This window comes from Nilaparvata lugens, chromosome 7 (assembly GCF_014356525.2).
Source record: "Nilaparvata lugens isolate BPH chromosome 7, ASM1435652v1, whole genome shotgun sequence".
Taxonomy (NCBI): domain Eukaryota; kingdom Metazoa; phylum Arthropoda; class Insecta; order Hemiptera; family Delphacidae; genus Nilaparvata; species Nilaparvata lugens.
Genome location: NC_052510.1, coordinates 30,147,624 through 30,174,042, shown reverse-complemented (window position 1 = coordinate 30,174,042; position 26,419 = coordinate 30,147,624). Strand labels below are relative to the sequence as shown.

The window sequence follows — 26,419 nt, the reverse complement described above, 5'->3', positions numbered from 1 at the left end:
TAAGAGAGAGAAAGTGAGAGAGAGAGAGAGTGTGTGTGTGTTAGACAGAGAGAGAGTGTGAGAGAGAAAGGCGCAGGAGTGATAGAGAGAGGGTGATGGAGGGGAGAGAGAGAGTGGGAGAGAGAGAATGAGAGAGGAAGCAATAGAACTAAATAAGGTTGAGATAAGAGACAATGTCACGCAGGAGTATTGTCCAATGGTGGTCACACACACACTTCTACAGTCACACTAAGTTCTAAAAAGAATATTTCAAAGAAAGTACAGTCTGTGCCAAAATTGAAACCAGTTTACTTCCAAGCTATTCTGCCAAAAGCGTCAAAAGCTGATAGCGACAACCAGAGACTGTTTTCCAGGTAGAGAAATTAGTCACGGACTCGCCCCGCCAAAACAAGACACTTCTTTTTCAGCACAAGAACGACAAAAGTGGCCACCGCCAGAACAAGACTGATTTTCAGTGCTAGGATGGATGTGTCTGACATTGACGGTGGTGTATCCTGACATCGCCCCTTTATTACTAATCGCAGCTCCGACATAAACGTACCCTTATATGTGTTGATGGGGGAACCACCATAGCCTCGATATAGGCTATGTCGTGTCGATGCTGTGGTTTGTCGGAGCTATGGTAGGTAACCCCTCATTATAGTATAGATATGAAAATGAATTGCAAAAAGACCCTTGTTATGGGATTGATTGTGATTTATGTTTAAATATTATAACATGGTCGTAGATAAAATACCGTATTTGTATTTAGCCGCCATATAGAACTTTTCACTGTAGCCAACATATTATATTACTGGAAAAAGACCGCTTCCAAGCGCATTGTATCTGAACAAAAAACGACTCCGAAGAACAATCAAATTCATCAATGTAGGTATGACAAAACATTTATTTTGCTGAATTTTGTTTCATTTTGAATTAAAAGAATATATATTTGCTCTTTCGCTTTCTTCTATATTTCACTCTTTTCTGTCTTCTTACGTTCTTACTCCATTACTTCATACGTTGAAGAAAATGGCCGACCTAAGCTGTGGGATGATATTTTGTGAAAAAATATGTGATGTTTTATAATGCTGTTCTCAATGTCAGTGATTTCAAAAACTTATTTTTTATTCTGAGTGTTGTGCTTAAAAAAGTGAATGAAAAATTGGACAATACTTCTCAATCCAGCCACAGAGAACTGTTCATAAGTGGGAAACAAATTCCTTCGTTCTTAGCTAGGTAAGCAAGAGGGCAAAGACCTCAGGGTCTAGCCCTTGGGATCATCTTTGCTATACCTATATAATATGCAATTTTATTGGTTATTTCTTTCACCCTATTTGCCAGTCTACTATTACATTTTCTAAACTTGATTTATAATTAGCAATCATTTGATTCTTTAAAAAATAACACCTCAAAGTAGCCGAAAGTTTTTCTACCGAAGTTTCCAACGTTTGGGTAGCTTATTTCAAGTAGGTATTATGTGGGAAACCATGCTTACAATCTACAACTTGTATTATTTTTCAATCTAAAATTACTTGATAAGATTATTTTCTGATTAAATTTACAATAAGAGGTAGGCCTAACGTACGACATGCTTGAACTGTGATATTCAGTCAATTATCGATCCGTGGCCATGATGCTATAGCGTTTCTAACAAGCCTAGTTTTTCAATTCAATCTGTTGCTGCTGACAGTCTGTAGGCTTCAGTGTAATTTTAATTTATTTCTAGCATACAATTAGTTTTCGTTGATCGGGCCTGATTATGAGTTATTTACGGTCAAAATTCTTGCAAGCTTAGTACAAATTACTAAGTTAGGTACCATTCGATTATGAGTTATTGTACCTAGCCTACAATTTTTATTTAAAAAATGAATTTTTGCATTAAGCATTTTTAATAGCAAAATTTATCTTGCTGGCTAGTTGATCCCGTACTTTATTAATTCAACATATATTTTGTACTATCTAGTGTTACTACCAATAACGTATTTTACTCAGCCTTTTTCTATCTGAATATTTGTTTTTATTCGGAAATTGCCTTTGTTAAGGAATAACTGTGTTTTAACTTTCAATTTAACCACCTGAACTAAATTTATCTCTTTTAATTTCAATCTGTAAGGGAATAATGCTTTTTGAACTGAAAAATTTTTAAGTTTCAATTCTTAAATAGAAACTGTTTCAATATTAAACTTTGATGGACTGTTGCCGAAAAATTCATCTTGCTAAGCCCATTACTAGCTCATTACCCTTGACAAGTGTTAGGTAGGCTACTGTATGTTGCCACCATCTAGAAATAATGTATTATTCATTTTTCATGGGCTTAGAGGATTTCCATATTATTTTTATTGGAATCTAAATTAATCTTGGTGACTTCTAAATTTATCTATTTCGAATTAACGTTATTTGCAGGCGCTTTATCCAGATAGAAATATTTAGAAGCTCATAATCTCAATTTTAATTTATTGTATCCAGGAAATTCTTCTATGAGTTTTGCTGCCTTTGTGAAAATTTATTTCATCCTTCAGAATAACTTACAAGATATTGCTAACTTTGTTTTAAAGCATCTCAACAAACCCTGCTTAATTTGTCCTAAATATTTTGAATTTTATTAAAATCTTCCCATTGATTATTTTAATCTTTTCAATTAAATAAAATAAATGAATTTTGCAAGATTAAATGAATGCACTTTTCAATTGCTCTTGAACAAGATAACCTGACCTGAATTAGTTTTCTCTCTATGATCAAGATTATTTTATGTTTAGACTTAGGCCTATAGATTTTTGTACAAAAATGAATAAATAAATAGCAAACCAACGATACGATGATATTAGTCGAATCAACTAATAGTCTCTAACAAACCACCAGTGTAACAACAAATGAACCACTGGAAAATTTCAAAAATAATTTAAACTTCAATAGAACAGCAAAGAACGAATAAACGACAATGAATCTTATACACAAAAACGTTATCTCAAATTCAAACAGCTGTTTTTTGCTTGCAGGCTTTCGCCGAAGACATAAAGTTAGTACAAGCGTGCTTACAGTATCGTTATTGTCCGGTCTTATAGCATTCTTTTCTTATAACTTATCTTTTGCTTGATTTTTGACTTTTGAAGTAAACACCACTTCATGATTTAAGGTCTCTTCACTCTTAGGAACTCTTTGCTGAGATACGTAGCCTCCTATCTTTCAATTTTGAAAGCTACGCTACGCTGATGTGAACGGGACAGATTCGTAGTTTGGATTTAATATTTGGGGACATTGGGGACGTATTTCAGTGTAGTGTAGCTAAGCGTGACGAGACCCTTGAAGACTGACTTTTTTAAAACTATTATCACAACTCTTTATTATCGACTTAACAAAGAATCGAAAAATTTTCTCATGTTTAATTGTATACGGTATTAAAATACTATTATTTGACTATTTTTTGCAGTTAAATCAGTCCCACATCTCTCAGGTCCGTAAATTGTTGTCTCCTTCATAAGCTCCAAGTTATTCGGCCTACCAGTTGAAGTATTTCGGTGTCGTGTTATGTATTTTTCATATATTTATTTACTGGTGCACATTAATTGCCTTGTTGTTATTTGTTCTCCAAGACAGAGGTATCTGAAGCCTTCACCTGTTTGCAGTAATTGAACAGGTATTTGAGTTTTTTACCAATTATTTCACAATTCGACATTGTCAATTAATGATTGAGTCATGATCCTTGAAGTTTAATTGAAAACAAAACATTTTCTAATCATTCTTGCTGCTGCTAGTCTCGTTTCCCTGGTTTTTATTCACTTTTCACTGTGGTAATATTTTTCCTAAGGAAATCCTTCCTGAAGAAAATATACAATCGGGAACCGAACCTAGTACCAGGCATCAAGCTTCTGTTTTGGGGAGAGCTGTAACTGCCAGTGTGTTGAACGGAATTTCTTGTTGAAAGATATTTTGTTTTTGATGTCTTCTGCTATCTTCATTGCCATTGTATTCGAGCTCATGCCTGGACATCACTTCACAGACAGCTTGGATATATTCATACCTCACTTACATTTAGGCTCTTAATTACTAGACATAATGTTGGAAATGAATGTATTATGAATAAATGTCTAGAAATAAATGTATTTGGTGACACTGTTTGCAATAAATATATTTGTATCATTGTGTAACTAGTCTTTGAAATATAAAACTCAATTTCATGCTAACTTTGTTAAATCTTTCTGGAAAATTGTATGCAGTTCAAAATAATAAGAACCTGGATTTTAGTACATTATGTTCATCAGATTAAAAATAAGCTCTTGTCTGTAAATCGTATACATTATCATAAGAACTTATTTAGTACATAATATACATCAGTTTAGAAATTAGCTCTTGGTAGTTATATTATGAGTATATTATATTATGATATTATGACTAGAACAATATTAGTGAACAGTTCAGTAAAATACTGATAGGGCGGGCAGTTTCGCGTGGTTTTCAGTAAATCCACTGAATATCCTAAAAACATTGGCCTAGCCTGAATTGTAACTTGAAAGGTTTTGTAAGTTACAAAAGTATATCATTCTTTTTATAATCAATAAGTAATTAAGGTCTTATTATTATCTTATATACTCATTCAATTATTCAACAATCAATCTGAATGCACAGTCTAAAACAATGTTTGATGTAAAACCGTGATGGATCTATTAACATTGCTGATATTTACCTTAATCACATAATTTATACAAAAATAGCATATTATTTAATCTACTTGATCCCGAACATGTACTGTGTTGTGTATTCTTTTCAACTATTAATATAAACTTTGAATTTAAAAACACTTTTGAAGTGTAATGATTCACTACCTCCGTAAACAGAGGTAGTGAATCATTACACTTACAAAAAATCTGGTGTGGCGCACTCACATAACTTTCCTTGCCGTTATGAAAATTGATTACCTGACGCTAGTGTTCACGCGCATCCCAAGTCTACTATTCAAAGATCTGAGCCAGCTGGTGACAGGACAATAACGCTGGTCTGCTATCGAGGTCTGCTATCTCTTCATAGTGAATGATTTAATAGAATCGACAGTTGCCAAAAGTTTGCAATTGAATAATCACATTTTCTCGAATTTCGAGCTTATTTTCAATTTTAGGTGAAAATGTTACTGAACATTAAATGTAGAGATTTCCATGCTCAATCTTTTCCACTTGAAATTTTCTGTTTTAATTGTATATGAAGCCTGATAATTTGGAATCTAAAATCAAACTTTGCATAGATGGGGCGGAGCTCCTAAAATTTTACAGATATGGGAATTGTGGCAGTTGATATGCTTTTCAATGACTATTTTAGGTATAAATTTGATCAAAATCGTTGGAACCGTTTTCGAAAAAATAGCGAAAAACACTGTTTTTGAAATCATTTTCGCCGCCATCTTGAATTTCATTTGATCTAAATTGTTCGTGTCGGATCCCTATACTGTAAGGATCTTAAGTTCCAAATTTCAAGTCATTCCGATAATTTGGAGATGAGATATCGTGTACACAGACGCACAGACACTCATATACACACACACAAACACACACACATACACATACATACCAATACCCAAAAACTACTTTTTTGGGCTCAGGGGACCTTGAAACTTATAGAAACTTAGAAATTGGGGTACCTTAATTTTTTTCGGAAAGCAACAATTTCCTTACCTTTGGTAATAGGGCAAGGAAAGTAAAAATATTTTAATCATTTCGAAAGTCGGCAACTCTGTAAATGCATTCTTCACGCAGGATCAAATTAACAGTTTTTTAAACTATACCAGAGATTTCATCTTTCTGTTATTAGATTGCAATTGCAGTTTATTAAATTGCCAAAGCAAGTTTCCAACAAATGCCATGTAAATTTTTTTAAAGTAAAGAAAGGGAAAATAGCCACAAGATAGAGGGTTGTAAGGGAAGATTATTGATTTAATCTTCAATAAATATATTGGAAATATTGATCAAGCCAATTAGTGTGGTTAATATTGAAGAATGCTCAATTCGTAATTGAACAAGACCAATTTAGTTTCCTTCCTGTACTATGAAGTGTGATACAGCAATTAAACATGGATTTGTTCTGGAAGATTTGAAAAATTGATTTCTAATGCCAATAACGATAAAGGGTGCAATCTATATCATAATTTTTTTCAGTTCATGAATCACAATTATAGTCTGTGTAAAATAAGTTGAGACTTGGCCCTCCATCCGAAGAAATTACAGGGTTGCCAAATCGTGTAAAATTGCAACTTTCTCAAATTTCCAATTCAACGTCAGACTTGGATGTAGAATATCATACCCGATATCCTAGTAGTGCTAAAAAAGTTTCAGTGTTGAAGGATGAAAAGGAAATTTTACTTTTATAATAAAATTGGAAACATCGCAAAGATTTGTTTTTCTTTTGAATATCACTTCTCAGAATCATGGGGTGTCGTAATGCATAATAATTTTATATCAAATTAACGGGAAGAATGTCTCCTTTCTATTGGTGTCTGGATAATTTATATCCGACCTATAGTTATTTTTTAATTAATGATTATGTTCATCAATGTCGAGCAGAAAACATAACATTTTCGACATGCTAGAAACTTTTTTGTTTCAAAAGATAAGAAGTGGGTGGTGAAAGCGAGATAGTTTCTCAGAAATGATTGAAATTATTTTTTCAATTGTCAAAAGTAGTCGGAAAATCGTATTTTGGTCTCCAAGGAATTTTAAAGTTAGGAGAGCGTTTTACTGAAAATCAATAATAATCATTGAATGGTACGGTACATGGGAACTTTTTTAATAGTGGAAGAGCGTCTCTCGTTCTTTAGACAAGTTGTTTGTGTAAAAAAAATGTCTATCCAATGTGTGGTGCAAATCGCACCTAAAGTCTGGATATTCAGAATAATGTATTAAAATTATTATTAGCAGGGACACCCACATGTGGGGAGTTTGTAATTCTGGTAGTGGTCCTTGAAATTCTTAGACAAGGGAGTGATTATTCGAGGTCGGAAGTGTTTTACCATGAAAGGGCATTGAGATTAGCAGTGAGGATTAGGCCTTGCTTTGAGGTAGTGCCTTAAGGCCCAGTGCACACTTGCGTCTTTTCTAGTCGCGGTTTTACGACCAGAGCGACAACAAGATCATTGGCGTTCTAAAAGTTGTTAGAAGTATATGGGTTCCGGACGGAGCAGTGCGCATTACAGCGTCGCACGCCCGCTCACGCTCTGCGGAGAAAGTTTCATTTAAAAAACTGTCCTATGCTTTGTAGTTGATCTTAATACAATAACATACTTTGTAAAGGCTACTTTCACACGATAGGAGACGTGCAACTTGGAACACTGAACAGTGTTCACGTTTTTTTGTCGAAGTACATTGAGTCAAATCGTGTCTTTCACATGGTGACCCCGAGCCAGGAACCTCCTTTTGTCACGTCTTTTCCCCTCGAGGCAAGCAGAAACCGGCTTGGATCGAGATACTAGCGGACAAATCGCCGCTTTCACATGGTGATTCTACGTCTCTCCGGTCACCACTTTTTCTCTAAAACTATCTTTCTTGAAAATGAAGATAGAAAGATTCTGATTTCGGATTTGGATTCAGCGACCCCAAACTCTCTAAAGCGTAAGTCCCTTTTTCGAAAATATCCGAAAACAAGGAAGTTATGGCTGTTTTTAATAAAGCTTTCTATTATCATTTAATTAATTATACGGTAAAAACGAACAGGTACTGTACTATACAGTACGTATGTACTGTAGCTATTATAATACAACTTACACTGTATTCGTGTAGGAAATTTGGTAGGATATTTATCTTGATTTCTGAAAATACCCCAAAATAAGGGATTAAGATAACTTTGAAAAACCAAAGTTTTCCTGCCGATTGAAGAAACATTAAAAATTAGTCTAAGACATATTATGTCTTAGACTAAAAACGTGTAACAAAATCAGACAACTATTCAAGCTATCAAGCTTTTCATAAATTTATTTGTCTCCTCATGGCAGAAGGTTTGCGCCCAACGTTTTCACTTGAACATTTCTGCGATTAAATTGTGATAGAACACATTATCGTATTGATCTCCTAAATACAGTTACATGTACATCGATTTTCGTAAAATTGATTTTTTACCGTTCCTATGAATTCTAACAGGTTCAGCACAACTTCTTAAATAAAATTATGTTTGATTCAACAGAATTCATAAGCAAATGCTCGCGCTTGGTCCATAGTTCTACGACTGAGGAATGAATTTAGCTCAGCGACTAAAATCGACAAGCCATGATTATGTCAATCTTACTCACGATACAAAGTATCGAACTGCTTTGTACTATGATACATGGTTTTCATTAACAAAAATAAAACAAGATTCCGGATTCAAAAGCATCAAAGTCGCCAGGCTGGTCTGAACTATTCATGACTTTTTACTTTCCTTGCCCTATTACCATAGGTAAGGAAAGTATTGCTTTCCAAAAAAAATTAAGGTACCCAATTTCTTAATTTCTATACGTTTCAAGGTCCCCTGAGTCCAAAAAAGCGGTTTTTGGGTATTGGTCTGTATATGTGTGTGTGTGTGTGTGTATGAGTGTATGTGCGTCTGTGTACACGATATCTCGTCTCCCAATCAACGGAATGACTTGAAATTTGGAACTTAAGGTCCTTCCCCTATAAGGATCCGACACGAACAATTTCGATCAAATGCAATTAAAGATGGCGGCTAAAATTGCGAAAATGGTGTCAAAAACTGGTTTTTTCGCGATTTTATCGAAAATGGCTCCAACGATTTTGATCAAATTCATACCTAAAAAAGTCATTGATAAGCTCTATCAACTGCCACAAGTCCCATATCTGTAAAAATTCCAGGAGCTCCGCCCCATATATGCAAAGTTTGATTTTAGATTTCCAATTATCAGGCTTCAGATACAATTTAAACAAAAAATTCTAAGTGGAAAAGATTGGGCATGAAAATCTCTACAATTAATGTCCAGTAACATTTTCACCTAAAATTGGAAATAAGCTCGAAGTTTGAGAAAATAAGATTATTCAATTTGCAAACTGTTGGCAAGTGTTGATTCTTTTAAATCTTTCACTATGAACAGATAGCAGACTTCATGTGTCTGCAGCATTATTGTCCTGTCACCAGCTGGCTTAGATCTTCGAATAGTAGACTAATTTAGATGCGCGGGAACACTAGCGTCAGTTGATCAATTTTCATAACGACAAGGAAAGTTGTGTGAGTGGGCCACACCAGATTTTTCAGTTTGCATTATCCACTCAGCAGTTCTAATACACAGACATCAGTTTCACTTGGAATGGCATGACATTTTCTATTCTTTCAATTCCCATTATTACCATAGATCGATTCAGATCAGCACAATGTTTATACTGTATGTTCATAATAGATTTTTCTGATTGTTAAAAAGAAATAGTCAATAATTGCTGGGAATTTAAAGTGATATTCAACAATTTGAACCTGATGAATTGGATTGTTGAATGACAATTGAAATTCAGTGAAGTTTACTGTACAACATTCCTTTTCCTCCTATTTTATTAGGTGATGAGTGGAGATGATTTATGATTTCATATTTGGATTCATCTTTTCATAGTTCAATATTTTTTTGGGAAACTAGAACTTTTAAAAATTGAAAATGTTTATGTTTAAACTTCTCAGGTGTTCAAAAACTTCTTGAAACCTTTGTCTGTCCCTTTGTGAGGTAGGAGTATTATTATCTTAGTACGTTTTCTATATAATCATATGATAATGGAAAGCTATATTAAAAACAGCTATAACTCCCTTGTTTTCGGGTATTTTTGAAAATGGGACTTACGATTTTCTAGAATTTGGGGTCGCTGAATCCAAATCCGAAATCAGAAATCTTCTATCTATATTTTTAAGGAAATTGGACTTTGAGAAAAAGTGATTAGTCATACTTTGAGCAAACGTCAGCGTAGTTGTTAGATCTGTCGGCTTATTCGTAAGATCCCCATGTGAAAGCACAGGAGAGCTGCAAAATATGAAATATGATCTTCAGTAATATGATCTTCAGGAGCGAGGATTCTGCCGTGTGAAAGAGGCCTATTGCATTGAGGTAAAAGTAATTGTACTATGATTACAGTACTTGATCAATAACATCTTGCTCTGAATTAAATTGTAGTTGTGTATGTACATCATCACCATCGCCGTCAACCCCTATAAATTATCAGCATCAGAACCAGAAATTTCCAGATCTTGTTTACTAGTCTGAGCGGTCTTGTATCTAGTATTGCATCATCAAAACAATAAGTGGGTACCGAGTCGGGACGGTATCGTTCTTCATGAAATTTCTGGAATAGAAAGATTGTTTACCGGCCTAATTTATTATAGTAATTAGTAGTATTGTCATCATAGTTGCACCCTTAGCATCAAGAGCAGCTGAATCAGACCCTGTCACATGACCAGTGGCGTGATCGTCTCCTGAGACTCCTATTGGTCGTCAATCTCTTTTCCCACGGCCTCTTAATTTTCAGCGACCCTGTACTGCTTCGAGGAGACCTGGGAGAGAGTTAGTTGTTCGGTGGTTGAGCGTGTGAACGGGTCGCGAATCTCCTCTCCTTATGACATTCCCGGTACTAGTTTAGTTCTAGGGGAATTATTCTATTCTTGTGTGTTAATATAGAATATTGTTGGACGAGTTCCAGACAACTCCATGATAGATCTTCCTTGGGGATTTTCTCTCTTGTTGGTTATTTTTCCTAAACTCGTATCACTGGGGGTGAAAGAGTTATCCTTGGTTTTGAAACCTGTAAGGGATCTAAGTTTGTGCTACAAATAGTTGAGTGGGGAATTTAACTAGGCTCTTGTTATGATAGTGACATTGGAACATTTAAACTTACCGCCATAGCTGGCAACACTGAATTAGAGAACTTGAAGATTTATTACAATTATTAACATTTATTCACAATTACAGTTTTGTTGTGTTGAAGAAACAACGAATATTGAAGTGAAAGAAATTTTATTCGGGAACATGAATTATTATAAGCACATAATACAATGTGTAATAGAACAGAACAATTTGAATTTAGGCTGAAGTTAACCATGAACAAGAGAAGTTGAGAAGCAGAAAAGAACAAGTCCAGTTCACACTGATTGTAATTAATTTTAGCAATATGTATAGAATTGAAATCAGTGTTTGAATTAATTGTCTTTGTATTTATAGATTGTAAATAATGTAAATAAATGTAATTGTGAATAAATGTTAATAATTGTAATAAATCTTCAAGTTCTCTCATTCAGTGTTGCCACTGTGTTGCCAGCTATGGCGGTAAGTTTAAATGTTCCAATGTCACTATCATAACAGCTCTATTCGGTTCGATCACGGTGAGTTCCGCATCGTTCGTGGATTGTTGCCGATTATTTTTGAGTACTTAATTTATAAGTCTCAACTCTGTCTCTTCACGACATTTTTAAGTTTAATACGGGAAGTGGGAATCCGTTCGCTATTCTCCGTATTTGGTTCTGCAGTGATTCAGGTAACTGTATGTTAGTACTGGTCACTTGTATGCATCTCCTCTTCTGTAATAAGGTAATCTCAATTTTAAAGTGTGAATTTTCCTTGTTTAGATTTCATACCATTGAGTGGTCCTGCATTTTAACTTTACTTAGCAAATTCAGACTTGCTGTAATTCCTAGTAGAAAAATTCTAATCCTTTTCCTAGAGAACTCAGGTGCAGCTTGAGTTCGTCCTTGTCAAAGTCCCAGACTTTGTCGGCTAGCAGTCGGCTAATTTGATGTTTGCGTTGACATCCAACAATAAATTCTTGGTAATGCATGTTTCATTCAAAATGAGTTTATTCTCAGTTTGTCACAATTGTGAGTCGCTTAGTGCTAAATTATTTTGGTTAATAAACACAATCTTTTTAGAGAATATTGTATTATGTTTATCAATAAATAAAAATAACAAGCGAAGCTCGGTGCCCCGATATTTTATTTATAAAGCCACCACGCACCATAGCTTTCTCATAGTGGCGTAGGCTTATTGTTTTCTGTAAATAATTTTTCAGTGATCTTCTGTAAAAGACTGAATTCTATACCGTAAATAATAAGTGCATTCCGTATTCTGTATTTTTCTACGAAGTACGTAGTATGTACGTAAAAGATACTTACGGTATTTACCAATCTTACATTGAAGTTTGATTTTGGAACTAGAGATTGCCATGACATAACTCATGTCGGATATAAGCATATAACTTCTATAAATCAACATTATTACTTTCCTTGCCCTATTACCATAGGTAAGGAAAGTATTGCTTTCCGAAAAAAATTAAGGTACCCCAATTTCTAAATTTCTATACGTTTCAAGGTCTCTCGAGTACTAAAAGTGGTTTTTGGGTATTGGTCTGTGTGTGTGTGTATGTGTGTCTGTGTACACGATATCTCATCTCCCAATTAACGGAATGACTTGAAATTTGGAACTTGAGGTCCTTACACTATAAGGATCCGACACGAACAATTTCGATCAAATGCAATTCAAGATGGCGGATGAAATGGCGAAAATTTTGCCAAAAACAGTGTTTTTTGCGATTTTCTCGAAAATGGCTTCAACGATTTCGATCAAATTTATACCTAAAATAGTCATTGATAAGCTCTATCAATTGTCACAAGTCTCATATCTGTAAAAATTTCAGGAGCTCCTCCCCATCTTTGCAAAGATTGATTTTAGATTTCCAATTATCAGGTGTCAGATATAATTTAAACAAAAATTAGAGTTGAAAAGATTGAGCATGAAAATCTCTACAATTAATGTCCAGTATTATTTTCATCTAAAATTGAAAATAAGCTTGAAATTTAAAAAAATGTTATTATTCAATTGCAAACTGTTGGCAACTGTTGATTCTATTGAATCATTCACTATGAAAAGATAGCAGATCTCATGTGTATCCAGCGTTATTGTCCTGTCACCAGCTGGCTCAGATCTTTGAATAGTAGACTTGAGATGCGCGGGAACACTAGCATCAGTTGATGAATTTTCTTAACGGCAAGGAAGTTTGTGTGAGTGCGCCACAACAGATTTTTATATTTTTGTCTTTTCGTTAAGAAACTAGTAATACGAGTTTAAAAATACTTGAGTCATTGACCCATTAACAGGATGTAATTTATTGTAAACTATAAGAAACTGTAAGATTCTAAATAAAATACTGAACAGTTTACTATTATATTTATTATCATCATAACCATTCATATTTGATTTCATAGTTGATAATATTTTATGATTCAAAATAATTTTGTAATTTCAATTAATAATAGCCTATAATGAAAATAATAAAAATAATATTTTAAAAATTTAATAGCAATTATCGAGTTTTGTAGTTTATTCAACAACAAAGGGTAAGATAGAACAGAAAAAAACTGATAACCTTCATAAAGCTCAATATTAAGTTGTGATTTTTGTGTATTAGAACTGCTGAGTGGATTATGCATACTGAAAAATCTGGTGTGGCCCACTCACACAATTTTCCTTGCCGTTATGAAAATTGATCAACTGATGCTAGTGGTCCCGCGCATCTAAATTAGTCTACTATTCGAAGATCTAAGCCAGCTGGTGACAGGATAATAACGCTGCAGACACATGAAGTCTGCTTTCTGTTCATAGTGAAAGATTTAATAGAATCAACACTTGCCAACAGTTTGCAAATTGAATAATCTTATTTTCTCGAACTTCAAGCTTATTTCCAATTTAAGGTGAAAATGTTACTAGACATTAATTGTAGAGATTTTCATGCCCAATCTTTTCCACTTAGAATTTTTTGTTTAAATTGTATCTGAAGCCTGATAATTGGGAATCTAAAATCAAACTTTGCATATATTGGGCGGAACTCCTGGAATTTTTACAGGTATGGGACTTGTGGCAGTTGATAGAGCTTATCAATGACTTTTTTAGGTATAAATTTGATCAAAATCGTTGGAGCCATTTTCTATAGAATCGCGAAAAACCCTGTTTTTGACACCATTTTCGCAATTTTAGCCGCCATCTTTAATTGCATTTGATCGAAATTGTTCGTGTCGGATCCTTAAAGGGGAAGGACCTTAAGTTCCAAATTTCAAGTCATTCCGTTGATTGGGAGACGAGATATCGTGTACACAGACACACATACACTCATACACACACAACACACACACACACACACACACACATACAGACCAATACCCAAAAACCGCTTTTTTGGACTCAGGGGACCTTGAAACGTATAAAAATTAAGAAATTGGGTACCTTAATTTTTTTTGGAAAGCAATACTTTCCTTACCTATGGTAATAGGGCAAGGAAAGTGTAAGGAAAGTAAAAAGTCATGAATAGTTCAGACCAGCCTGGCGACTTTGATGCTTTTGAAACCGGAATCTTGTTTTATTTTTATTAAAGAATGATGCAGAATGAAAACCATGTATCATAGTACAAAGCAGTTCGATACTGCGAAAAGCATAACCATTGTACCAACTATTCTAAATTATCGTACCGTATTTCGTGAAGCCATGCTTTGTTAAAGCCAGTTACTCAGAAAGCGTTTTTTTGTTGTTCGATGTTTTGTCGTCCTTATGAATTCTGTTGAATCAAACATAATGTTATTTAAGAAGTTATGATGAACCTGTATGGAGAATTCATAGAATTCTTAGAATTCATAGGAACGGTAAAAATCAATTTTACGAAAATCGATGTACATGTAACTGGATTTAGAAGATCAATACGATAATGTGCTCTATCACAATTTCACAGAAATGTTTAAGTGAAAACGTTGGGCGCAAACCTTCTGCCATGAGGAGACAAATAAATTTATGAAAAGCTTGATAGCTTGAATAGTGATCTGATATTTGTTACATGTTTTTAGTCTAAGACATAATATGTCTTGGACTAATTTTTAATGTTAATATTATAATTTTTAATAAGTCAACACTGATGTTCATTTATTTTGAATTTTCATCTGGAGATGGGAGTAAGTCCTGGAATTTATAGTGCTTTCAATTGATTTTAAAAGTTTAATAATGTTAGAGGTTTATTGTATTGTAAAAAGAAATGAAAAGGTCTTTTTGAAAAAGCTGTACTATTCCCTCGTCATTTGTATTATATTTCTATATTAGTTAAAAACCGATTAATTTATTCATTACTGCCTGATAATTGATCACTTTAATAATTGTGATTTTTATAACTGCTCTGACGTCCGGTATTACAAAAAACTTTGAAAATTCGAAATCAGAACTTTTATGTCACGATTAATGACCAAGTTGCCCAAGCCGCGAAAATTGCTGAGTACAAATTGACGTCGCTTGACAGTGAGAAGCTGTCGATACGCTCAAGTGTGCACTGAACTGAAATCGGCTGCCGGCAGAGAGTCGCTCCACTCGTAAAAACGCAACTGGCTAGCGTCGCAAATGTGCATCGAGCCTAACATGGCGACTGGCGTCCTTTTTGCGGAAGCTTGAGAAAATAAACTGTATCACGTCTTGACTGTATGTAGATTGAAAGATGCTTATTGCGAACCTAGAATGAGACCTTGCACCTTGTTGACACCTGAATTTTTATCCCTTTCTCAAGCTAGATTTTAATTGCTCATACAGTAGTTTCAACTGCTAATTCTTCATTAATTTTTTATGTAAGTCCTATAAATATTTCACCCGACTGAATACTAAGCAAATTTTGTAGATATTTCACTCTGATGTACATTAATAGCTGCATACAGACTTGAGCGCCACGAACACACTCATTTTGCTTTCCATCAGCTGATGCCACGCTTATTATATGTGTATTTGTGCAGAAACAATAAGATACAGATGTACTGAGCATCAGCTGATGAAAAGTAAAATGCGCGTGTTCGTGGCGCATAGGTCTGTCTGTACGCACCTCATTATTCAAATCTGTAATAATTATTGAATCTTGAAACTTATCTTTTCACTCATACCTTTTTCAAATTCAAATTTATTAAAATTCATTTCCACAACATTTACAAAAAAACCAAATGCTCTGAAACTAAAAATAACAGATATCAACTCAATAATACTAAAAATAGTTACTTAATATGTTGGGAGTTTGCAGTGAAAGTCGGCCAAAGCAATGGTGGATCAGATTAGTCCCATAAAATCAATATAAAATTTGAAGTGATTTTTGCTTCAATTATTGAATTATAAAATTTAAATAGGAAAAAGCGGAATAAAAAATTTCCCTGAAGAATTGACTCCTTTTTTCCAATGGTATATCGAATGTGAATTTCTGTACATAGGTAAGGGCGCTATGTGTTTCAAATGATCAATCAGTCTGCTACTATGCACTCTAAATAAATTTTATTAATTGAACAGAACTATTCAATACACCTAGAAACTTCATGCTAAAAGCATAAGTAAATACATACTTGTCCACCAGTATGAGTAGCAAGATGAAATTAAGAAGGGGAAAAGTAAACTAATTCGGAAGAAATCGAATTACACGAGCGACAGCTTAAAAATATGTTATTTTTCTTATCATAGTTCTCTATTATTCTTGTGTGTGGTTTTATTCAGAAGTTTAATTACAAAATCTAGATTAATCTATAGAATGCTCCTTAAAAATATCCAAAAAAATTATTCAGTTGAGTTTTAACTTCTAAGACCCAGAACAAACATTTCAATAAATTTATGTCCTGTGACAAGACTATGTTTGATGGGATTGATCCAATTAATATCGACAGGGGTTGTTCTTGCAATATAATATATTATATTGTAGTTCTGATTTTTTAATATATTGTTTGGATAGATAAGAGAAGTCCAGTACCAATTTTTTCATGCAAAATTTCCTTGTGCTAGATACAGTGACCTAAAAACCTTTTCAGCTATTTCCCCCAAATCCAGTCATCCGACAGAAAAATTTCTCTCCAGCCATTCTTTTAGATTATACAATTTTGAATAAAATGAAATTATACGGAGGTCTCTATATTCAGTGAGTGCTGACTTACAATTTTTCAGAAATGAGTAAAATTCCAAGAATAAATCAATTTTGATGAATTTATGTTTTTAATCAACAATAACAGGTTACCGAGATACATAGTTTTTAATATAGAAATAGGCCATTCTTTGTGTATGGAAATATGAGTTGAAGCACACACAACTATAAATTTATCATTTCTCCAATCAACTCGTCTCATGATAGATGATTTTAAACCGTATTGACGAGCCGAGAAGGATGAACTGTATAAAGAGGAGATCCGATTATTGTGTTAAAAGTTATGAGTGTTTGAAATTTTGATCGTGGAAGTGTCCTTATACGCGCCTCTCCACTAGGAAATACTGAAATAAGATGCGTCCAACGGTTGATTCTCATAGAACTTGTATCATTTGGCGAAATCTCAATGTGGGGACAATGAAATCAGTGATTATGGTTGAACCAAAAAAGTTAGGTGCTTTTTCAAAATACAAGGAGCATTGTTATCAGGTGTAACTGGAAATCTATGCGAGGTGGATCGTTCAACCTGGTCTCAGGTTGTAGAGCACAAAATTACACTCAGAGGGATTTTAAATTATATATGTAAATGGTGTCAATCGGGTGATATTGTTGATAAAAAACAGAAATTCATAAAAATTGATTTTGTTCTTAAAATTTTTCTTATTTTTGAAAAATTGTAACTTATGAGTAGTTCAGACGATGCGTCATTCGTGCATTTCCTATCCCGTACGTGTATAGGACGATTCTTTCCATTATTATAATTAATATCGAGCTTCGCTCGTTATTTATTTATAAACAGAACACAATTCTTTAAAATGATTGGTGAAGGACTAACAGGCACAGCCCAAAACTGTTTCTTCCCAGAATTTTTATTTATACACTATAACGTCCAGAAAGTATGTTATGTTCCATACACTTGAATTCAGGTTCAATTTTCAGTCCAAACATGTCAAAACAAAAAAGTTCTAATTTATATTATTTAAAAACCGAATTGAATAACAAAATAACATTCACTAATCACTTAAAATTGTCAAATAATGAATAACTTTGAAAATTATGATTTACTCTAGTTTAGAATGATAATCATGCCATGTCAACAAATCAGATTATTTTGATAAAGTCGATTAAAATTTCTCGCTGATTGATTACACAGCTGGAAATAGTTTCTGTCTCTCACACACACGCATCTTCTGTTTTAACAGACGACGAAATTATCATCTGTTTTTCCAAGGATGAATAATTGTTATCCTTTTCATGTCCTTCAGCGAGTTTTCCCAGGGATGAGACCTAGTGCAATCGAATTTTTATATCATAAACCTACTATGTTCCAAATTTCGTGAAAATCGTTAGAGCCGTTTTCGAGATCCGTTGAACATAAATAACCAGATATACAGAAATTGCTCGCTTAATATAATAGGATAGATATTACAATTTAGAAAAAGGCGTTGGCTAATTCATCTGTCCGATGACTGAATTTGGCGGAAATTTGGCTGAATTTGGCGAAAATAGCTGAGAACTGGAAAATGTCTCGAAATACGAGGTTTTTGGGCCACTCTGTATCTAGCACAAGGCAATTTTGCATGAAGGAATTGGTTCTGGACTTCTTTTATGTATCTAAACAATATATTGAAAAATCAGAACCACAATATACTAACTTGGGACAAACCAATCACAATTCAGCGAACTTGGAATCTGAAAAAAATTACAGTGGCAACAAGAATGGCTAAATTGAAATGAATTTGTTAGTTATAACTTATCAATCAATCAATCAATCAATAGTTTATTTCTCCTTCATACAATGCATACATGAATGTATAATTACATAAATACAATTGACAATTAACAATATAAGTAAAAGTAAAATAGTCTTATTATTAAATACGGAAAGTCCCTGAAAAGGTTAAAAACCTGAGCGCAGGGGTACCTGAGGGGGGTTTATCAGTTTCATATATTATAGTTCAGAGTTTCATAATTCTATTTGTTTTAGCAGCTCAAAATCATGAAATATTATCAGAAAAGGCAAACAATAATAATAGGTCTAATTATCAGTTCGATAATAATCAATGTAGAGGTTGGGGCCAAAAAAAAAAAAAATGAATTTGGAAGTTTGATGAACATAACATTTTTTCTCAAGTTGAAGCAGTAGGTTACACTGTAGAAGTTCATTTCATGAATAATTAAGGTATCTTTGGCATAATTCTAGTGATATAAGATTTTACCATTTGAATCATTAGTAATTTATACTAGAACTAGAACTTTTTTAAATTCTTTTTTGATCCATACCCTTCATTGTCGATCGAAGCTATTTATATAAATATACATTATTTTACTAATTTTTGACAATTATTTGATTGTGAACCTTGATGATGATGTGACGATATAATATTATAGGTTTTGTTTGCACCACGCTTTTAGAAACGTTTTACTGTTGAAATTTTTAAAGTATTTCGATTTAGATAGATACTATTAAGTTCTCTGAATTGAATTGAGTCTAGGGAAAACATTTTTTATAATTTTTACTTTTTACTTTCCTTGCCCTATTACCATAGGTAAGGAAAGTATTGCTTTCCGAAAAAAATAAGGTACCCCAGTTTCTAAATTTCTGTACGTTTCAAGGTCCCCTGAGTAAAAAAAGTGGTTTTTGGGTATTGGTCTGTGTGTATGTGTGTGTGTGAGTGTGTGTGTATGAGTGTATGTGCGTCTGTGTATACGATATCTCATCTCCAAATTGACGGATTGACTTGAAATTTGGAACTTGAGGTCCTTACACTATAAGGATCCGACACGAACAATTTCGATCAAATGCAATCCAAGATGGCGGCTAAAATGGCGAAAATTTTGCCAAAAACAGTGTTTTTCGCGATTTTCTCGAAAATGGCTCCAACGATTTCGATCAAATTTATACCCAAAATAGTCATTGATAAGCTCTATCAATTGCCACAAGTCCCATATCTGTAAAAATTTCAGGAGCTTCTCCCCATCTATGCAAAGTTTGATTTTAGATTTCCAATTATCAAGTGTCAGATATAATTTAAACAAAAAATTTCAAGTGGAAAAGATTGAGCATGAAAATCTCTACAATTAATGTCTAGTAACATTTCCACCTAAAATTGGAAATAAGCTCGAAGTTCGAGAAAATAAGATTATTAAATTGTAAACTGTTGGCAAGTGTTGATTCTATTAAATCTTTCACTATGAACAGATAGCAGATCTCGTGTGTATCTAGCGTTATTGTCCTGTCACCAGCTGGCTCAGATCTTTGAATAGTAGACTTGAGATGCGCATGAACACTAGCGTCAAGTGATCAATTTTCATAACGGCAAGGAAAGTTGTGTGAGTGCGCCACACCAGATTTTTGAGATATGAGTTTGAAATCTTGTAGGAGATGCATTGCCGATTTGGTAGCAAATAAAAACATTATATTTTGAAGATACATTCTCCAATATATTATTATCTATCTCATGATATATTTGATTCCTGAGAATATCAATTCCAGGAAAATTTATTCAATTTTGAAAACTCTAAATTTAAGTTATTTTGAGTCATTTTTTCTTAATTGGAAACAATTTTAACAATCAAACAGAATTTTAATAATTAAAGCAAATTTATTTAATGTGTGCTTCATAGCTATGATTTTATGTATGATTTCTCTATTCTGTGAAGTTACCTACGACAGTTGCAGCAGTTTTATTGTTGAGTGTGAAATCTTCCAGTTTTGCAACAATAGATCAATTGAGAAAGGAATTTGGAGGTAATATTTGGAGCTAAATTTTTGACTTAAAAGCTTTGTTTGGACCAATTAGGAGGTTTGAACATATCAAAAGTCCCCATCCCTATGTACCCCTGATGCTAAGGGCATGAAGGTTGATCAAAAGTTTTTTTTTTCATTTGTTGTTGCTTACATTTATATTGGGAACAATGAATTCCACCGTCATGTCTAAGTACTCAAAATTGAAGTCAGGTAAATTTTCTACAAATTTTGTCTAGTAGAGTTCTGTGATATTTTCAATAGTCTTCGCGATATATGCTCTTGAAAGTGTGATTAAAACAAAGTGTGGTTTTAAAACACAGGTTTTTATCCAACTTTTTGCAGCTTCCAGGTTTATACTCTCCAAAAATGCAACGAAAAAAATGAAAATAATCGAAGAGCATTGAATCCTCTTCGATTTAATATGTTATTTAACTATTAATTTCATGATATCCTTCAATTGTTATCTTGCTTCTTTAATTGCTTCAGTGTCGGGGGTGAATTATCCCAATTCAGTCACAATAGATCATTTGGCAAAGAAGTTTGAAGGGAATGTCAGGAACCTAATATTTGACTGTGCAGTTCTATTGGGACTAGTTGTTGAAAGGTGAACATATCAGAAGTTCCTTTCTCTAACCTATCTGCTAATGGTGTGGAACCGCTAAGTTGACACGTGTTGAAAAATAATTGAGCAATTCACCCCCGGCACTAAAGCTGCTATAACAATAATTGAAGAAAATCAAGTAAAATCAGTATTGAATTAGTGAAATACTGCATTGAATAACAAAACTATAATGGACAGAACTTGTAGGAAATTTATCAAGCTTCATTTTTTAATGCTTTCGCACAAGGATGAGGGCGTTTGATATATTCGCCTCTTTAATGGTCCAAACAAAGCTGCAAAGTCAAAATTTAAGATCCAAACATTCCCTCCAAATTCCGTTGAGATTTCATACCTCAACAATGAAACTGCTGCAATGGTCATAGGGAAATGCATGAAATAGAATAATCATAAGTTACATCAAATTGAAAAAAATGAACTAAAAAATGGTTAAAACCCCAAACTTTCCCCTCTTTAACCATTCGTTGACTGGATAATTTTTCATAATAGTAGGCCTATCTATGTAACTTTGGGACGATCAAAATTTTATCTATTTTTATTGAAAACTTTCCTCCTTTCTCTTATAATCAACCAATAATCTACTGGATCGGTAAAATTATCAGTTATCTTTAAACGAAAACTGATGTAAAATTTCTTACTTTCCTACGTCAATATCTACTTCTTGAATTCTGATTGTAGTTTACACCAAAAGTAGGAAATAATCACTGTATTTGATTTAATAAACTTTATTTCCAATAAATATAAGTAAATAATAACCTGAAGCTTTTCATCAAGTACGGAAATTTAAATAATTTTCATCTCAGGTGCAGTCTTGCATATTCTAACTTTATTTAAAGTATTGTAAATAATATATATTGTTAAAGTATTTGTGTATTGGGAATAGAGTTTATTGAATTAATTATTCTACAGATAATAAATTGATAAAATGCAGTAATTATTCCTTATTTTTGGAGTAAACATCAATATGATTATAATGTCAAATGTCACTCCATAGTAACATATAGCATAAGTAGATGGTATAGAGCGTTTATATTCTAAATTTCACTGTTAACTCAAGCCGATAGTATTTGTAGTTCTTTTTCATGAAGCTGTGTGACGCTGATAGTATCTGATACTGTGCTGTTCTTACACTCTCACCCGGTTAGAGCAGTAATAATAGACAGTGTTCGACAATAATCGGCTTGAAATTTGGAACATAAACGATATACAATGGGATATCTACTTATGCTATATTTTCTCTATGATTGTAATGAGTAATCTATATCAAAAACCTAGAAAAAATTAACTGTTGATAAGTAAATTTAACTTCCTAAGATTAGTAGGTAATAGTTCAGCTCTTAGATTTTTACTCTGTTCATGTTATTGATCTATATGAATATTTACGTCATTTTTATTGAATTTTAATTTTATATTTACTTATTATATTGTACGCTCTTCTACGAAATAAAGATGCTTATAAAACTTTGCTTGTTATTTATTTTTTTAATAAATGAATACTAAAAATACTACCTAATGCTTTCTAAACACCTACCCAAATATACTTTAATTGAAGAGATCCCTACCAACTTCTAATCTATTACGTTCTGCTATAAAGCATTTCGAATCATTATTATGCAGTATTTAGTTCACATTATTTTTTATTGATTTTATTATAGATCTTTTTGTATGCGGTTCACATTGTTGTTATTTCATCATTATTACAATAGTGTGATTCATGAAACCAAGATGGATTAAATCAATTTCAGGTAATCCAATCCCCCTTGTAAGCATCCCATTCCCTCTTGTTGATTTTAAACTATTACCTTGGTATTGACGTTTAAATCTTTTGACGATTGAATTTATCCTAAAAAACATTGTCTTTTTCGCGATCTATCGTTTAATTTTTCGTTAATTGAATTTCGTGTTGAATTGAAAAAAAAATCTGTAATTTAAATTTCCAGATGAATTATGGCTGAATTTATTTTGTCCGTTTATGATAATTTTCTGGTATAATATTTACAATTGTACATTTCATCCAATTTTAAATTATATGAGTTATCATCTGTGCTTTTATTCGCTTAAAAATGTCTTTCAGATTGTTTGAATGCCATTCATCTTTCCAAAGTGTAAGTGATCCTGTTTATTGTTGAAAACATGACTGACCATTCTTTCTAACAGGTTCACTTTTTCATAAAATTTTGTGTTTCTGTTATTTTGAATATTGTTGCTAATAGGTGGTAGCAATATGAGTGATGATTGGGATGATATACATACTAGTTTCAATCCAAGTGCCAGAAAGCGAATTGCCAGAAGAATCTCAGAGAGCAGCTCAGACAGCGAAAGATCAGCTGTCACCGCTGAAGTAAGTTGTTTTTTCAAACTCATTAAATTGTAGTTTTATTTTCGGGTTTTGATACTGCATGTTGCATCCTAAATTCATATTATTGAAACTTTCGTTACTCATGAGTATTCGTGTACTCATGAACACAAATATTCATAGGTGGAAAAGGATATTCATTTAATGAATAATAATTATTATTTATCCATTCATCATCATTAAACCCTTGAAACAATACAATATAAACAAACGTTGCATCTCATAAGTCCAAAACTTCGCTCCTTCCTGATTTTGGTAAATAGATAATATTAAAAGTCTAAAAGCATCAGGCAAATAAAATTAGAAATTTATTAAACTGCTCTTCAAAATCTGTCAGTTAACATAAACACATTCATCAATGTTGGCAGTTGAATCCATTGAGTCCCATGAAACATTACTATTCCAAGCAATGTTTAGTCTGTCAGTATAGAGGTTTAGGATTATGTCAACTTTTAGGGTTTTCAGTCTGTAATAACCTTAAATCTAAATGTAAAAGCAAAGTCTGTTGAATGACAATACACCGTATGTCACTTTGACTATAATTATCAAGACATGAATGTGCTTGGTGTGTGGTACACTACTACTCACATACACCTCTACTCACTCTTGCACTATAGTCCAGTCAATATAGACATAAAAATGGGGATGTTCTTGCAATTAATATTGTAGTTCTGATTTTTTGATATATTATTTGGATACATGAGAGAAGTCTAGAACCAATTTCTTCATGCAAAATTTCCTTGTGCTAGATTTTCCAGTTTTCAGCTATTTCTGTCAAATAATATTATAGTAATCGGACAGAAAAATTTGCTCTCGATTTTTTTCTTAGATAATAAAATTCTGAATAAAATGCGATCATTCGGAACTCTATCTCCAATGAGTACTGAGTTATGATTTCATTCAAAAATGAGTAAAAAATTTAAAGAAAAAATCAATTATGACGAATTTTAGTTTTTGATCAACAATATTTTCCGATTGTTACCATTTACATATATATTTCGAAACCCCTCTGGGTGTAATTTTGTGCTCTACAACCTGAGACCAGGTAGAGCGATCCATCTCATATAGATTTCCAGTTACACCTGACAACAATGCTCCTTGTAAAACACATGCTGCGTTGCAAAGCGACCTATATCAAGACGATATGCGATTTGAGTAGTGCTTGATAGTTCTTGTCAATCAGAAATTTTCACTTGTAACTGTAGAAATACATAGGCCTACAGAATATAATTATATATAAAAATGTGACCCTAGATACTAGTAGATTGAGCCAAATTCAAAATTAATATTCCGCAATGTTAACAAGTAAGTTGTAAGTGCATGACTGGCGGGTAGAAGATTTAATACCCAATAATATTAGATTCTATTTAATTTCAGGCTAACTGGTCATTATCATGTAACACAGTAGGCTACTAATTTTCTTATGATGTATCGTATTACAAGATACTATGATATTATGTTTCATCAATTCTATATTTTGAGCAATACTTATCAATTACTAATTAGTTTGTTGTTTGAATAATTGATGTGTTTTAGCTAATATTTTAATAGAATATGACCAATGAAAATATTTTTCGGTGAAGTGATCTGTTATTTAGGGACAGTTACAAGCTTCAGTGTAAACCTTTTGTTTAAACTTCAATGATAATAATTATAAATCTATATTTTGGTGACTCCAATTTTTAAGTCACATTTTCCAACAAAAGTAGCTTCTAACAAACAACTGTTTATTATCAATTATTCATAATAGCGAAAATCGACTCATCAGAGAATACAATTCTATGTAAATGTATTGAAAGTTTTATTCTTTTTGTTATTGGTAATATTGTGCTGTTACTTTGGCTTAAAAATAGTTTAAAACATTTTTAAATGTTCATGGTTATAATAATAATAATAATGTAAGATTGTAGAAATGAACGCACAGTAATATAATATAAATCGATACAGATACGGATTAATGAATTGACCACAAATTTGTATTGATTGTTGTCGATGAAAATCCAAATTACATGCTATTGTTGTCGATTCCAAATTACATGCTATTGTTGTCGATTAAGAATTCATAAAATATATGAATTACAACTTAATATAGAATGATAAAGAATGGAGGTACCAATGATATATAAGTTCTAAAACCCTCCTTTGAGTGGAATTTGAGCTTTTGCAGAATTTCTAGTAATTTTTTTAGATAAAAAAATGAAAAAAATATTTGTGATTGAATTCTAAATAAATAAATATACATTCTATATATTGCAAAGGGGTTTCAATAGGAGTGAATTGCTTTGTAATGTATTTTATAAAAATAGGTACAGGGTGCCCAAAAACTTAGTATTTTCTGTTACTTTTCCAATTTTCCGAGAGTTTTGCCAAATCGCGCCCATCGGACGGAAAAATCACTCTTACCTTTTCCTAAATAATAAAATTTCTAATAAAATGAAATATTTCAGAGCTCCTATGACTTCTGAGATCTAAGTTACAATTTTTACTTTCCTTGCCCTATTACCATAGGTAAGGAAAGTATTGCTTTCCGAAAAAAATTAAGGTACCCCAATTTCCAAATTTCTATACGTTTCAAGGTCCCCTGAGTCAAAAAAGTGGTTTTTGGGTATTGGTCTGTATGTGTGTATGTGTGTGTGTGTGTGTGTGTATGAGTGTGTGCGTCTGTGTACACGATATCTCATCTCCAAATTAACGGAATGACTTGAAATTTGGAACTTAAGATCCTTACAGTATAGGGATCCGACACGAACAATTTAGATCAAATGCAATTCAAGATGGCGGCTAAAATGGCGAAAATGTTGTCAAAAACAGGG

General features: G+C 32.9%; 2 protein-coding genes across 2 annotated transcripts in view; both read left to right on the top strand.

Moving 5' to 3' along the window:
- The window catches only part of LOC120352186, a 42,372-nt gene extending 19,013 nt beyond the window's left edge, over nt 1–23,359 (top strand). The window contains exon 3 of the mRNA XM_039431901.1: nt 23,325–23,359. Within this exon, the coding sequence (XP_039287835.1) occupies nt 23,325–23,359 (35 nt within the window). The remainder of the gene's footprint in view (nt 1–23,324) is intronic.
- LOC111045506 (serine/arginine repetitive matrix protein 2-like) overlaps nt 988–26,419 on the top strand; it is a 92,236-nt gene continuing 66,804 nt past the window's right edge. Inside the window, 2 exon segments of the mRNA XM_039432495.1 lie at nt 988–1,218; nt 23,464–23,591. Of these exon segments, the coding sequence (XP_039288429.1) occupies nt 23,475–23,591 (117 nt within the window). The 5' untranslated portion in view covers nt 988–1,218; nt 23,464–23,474.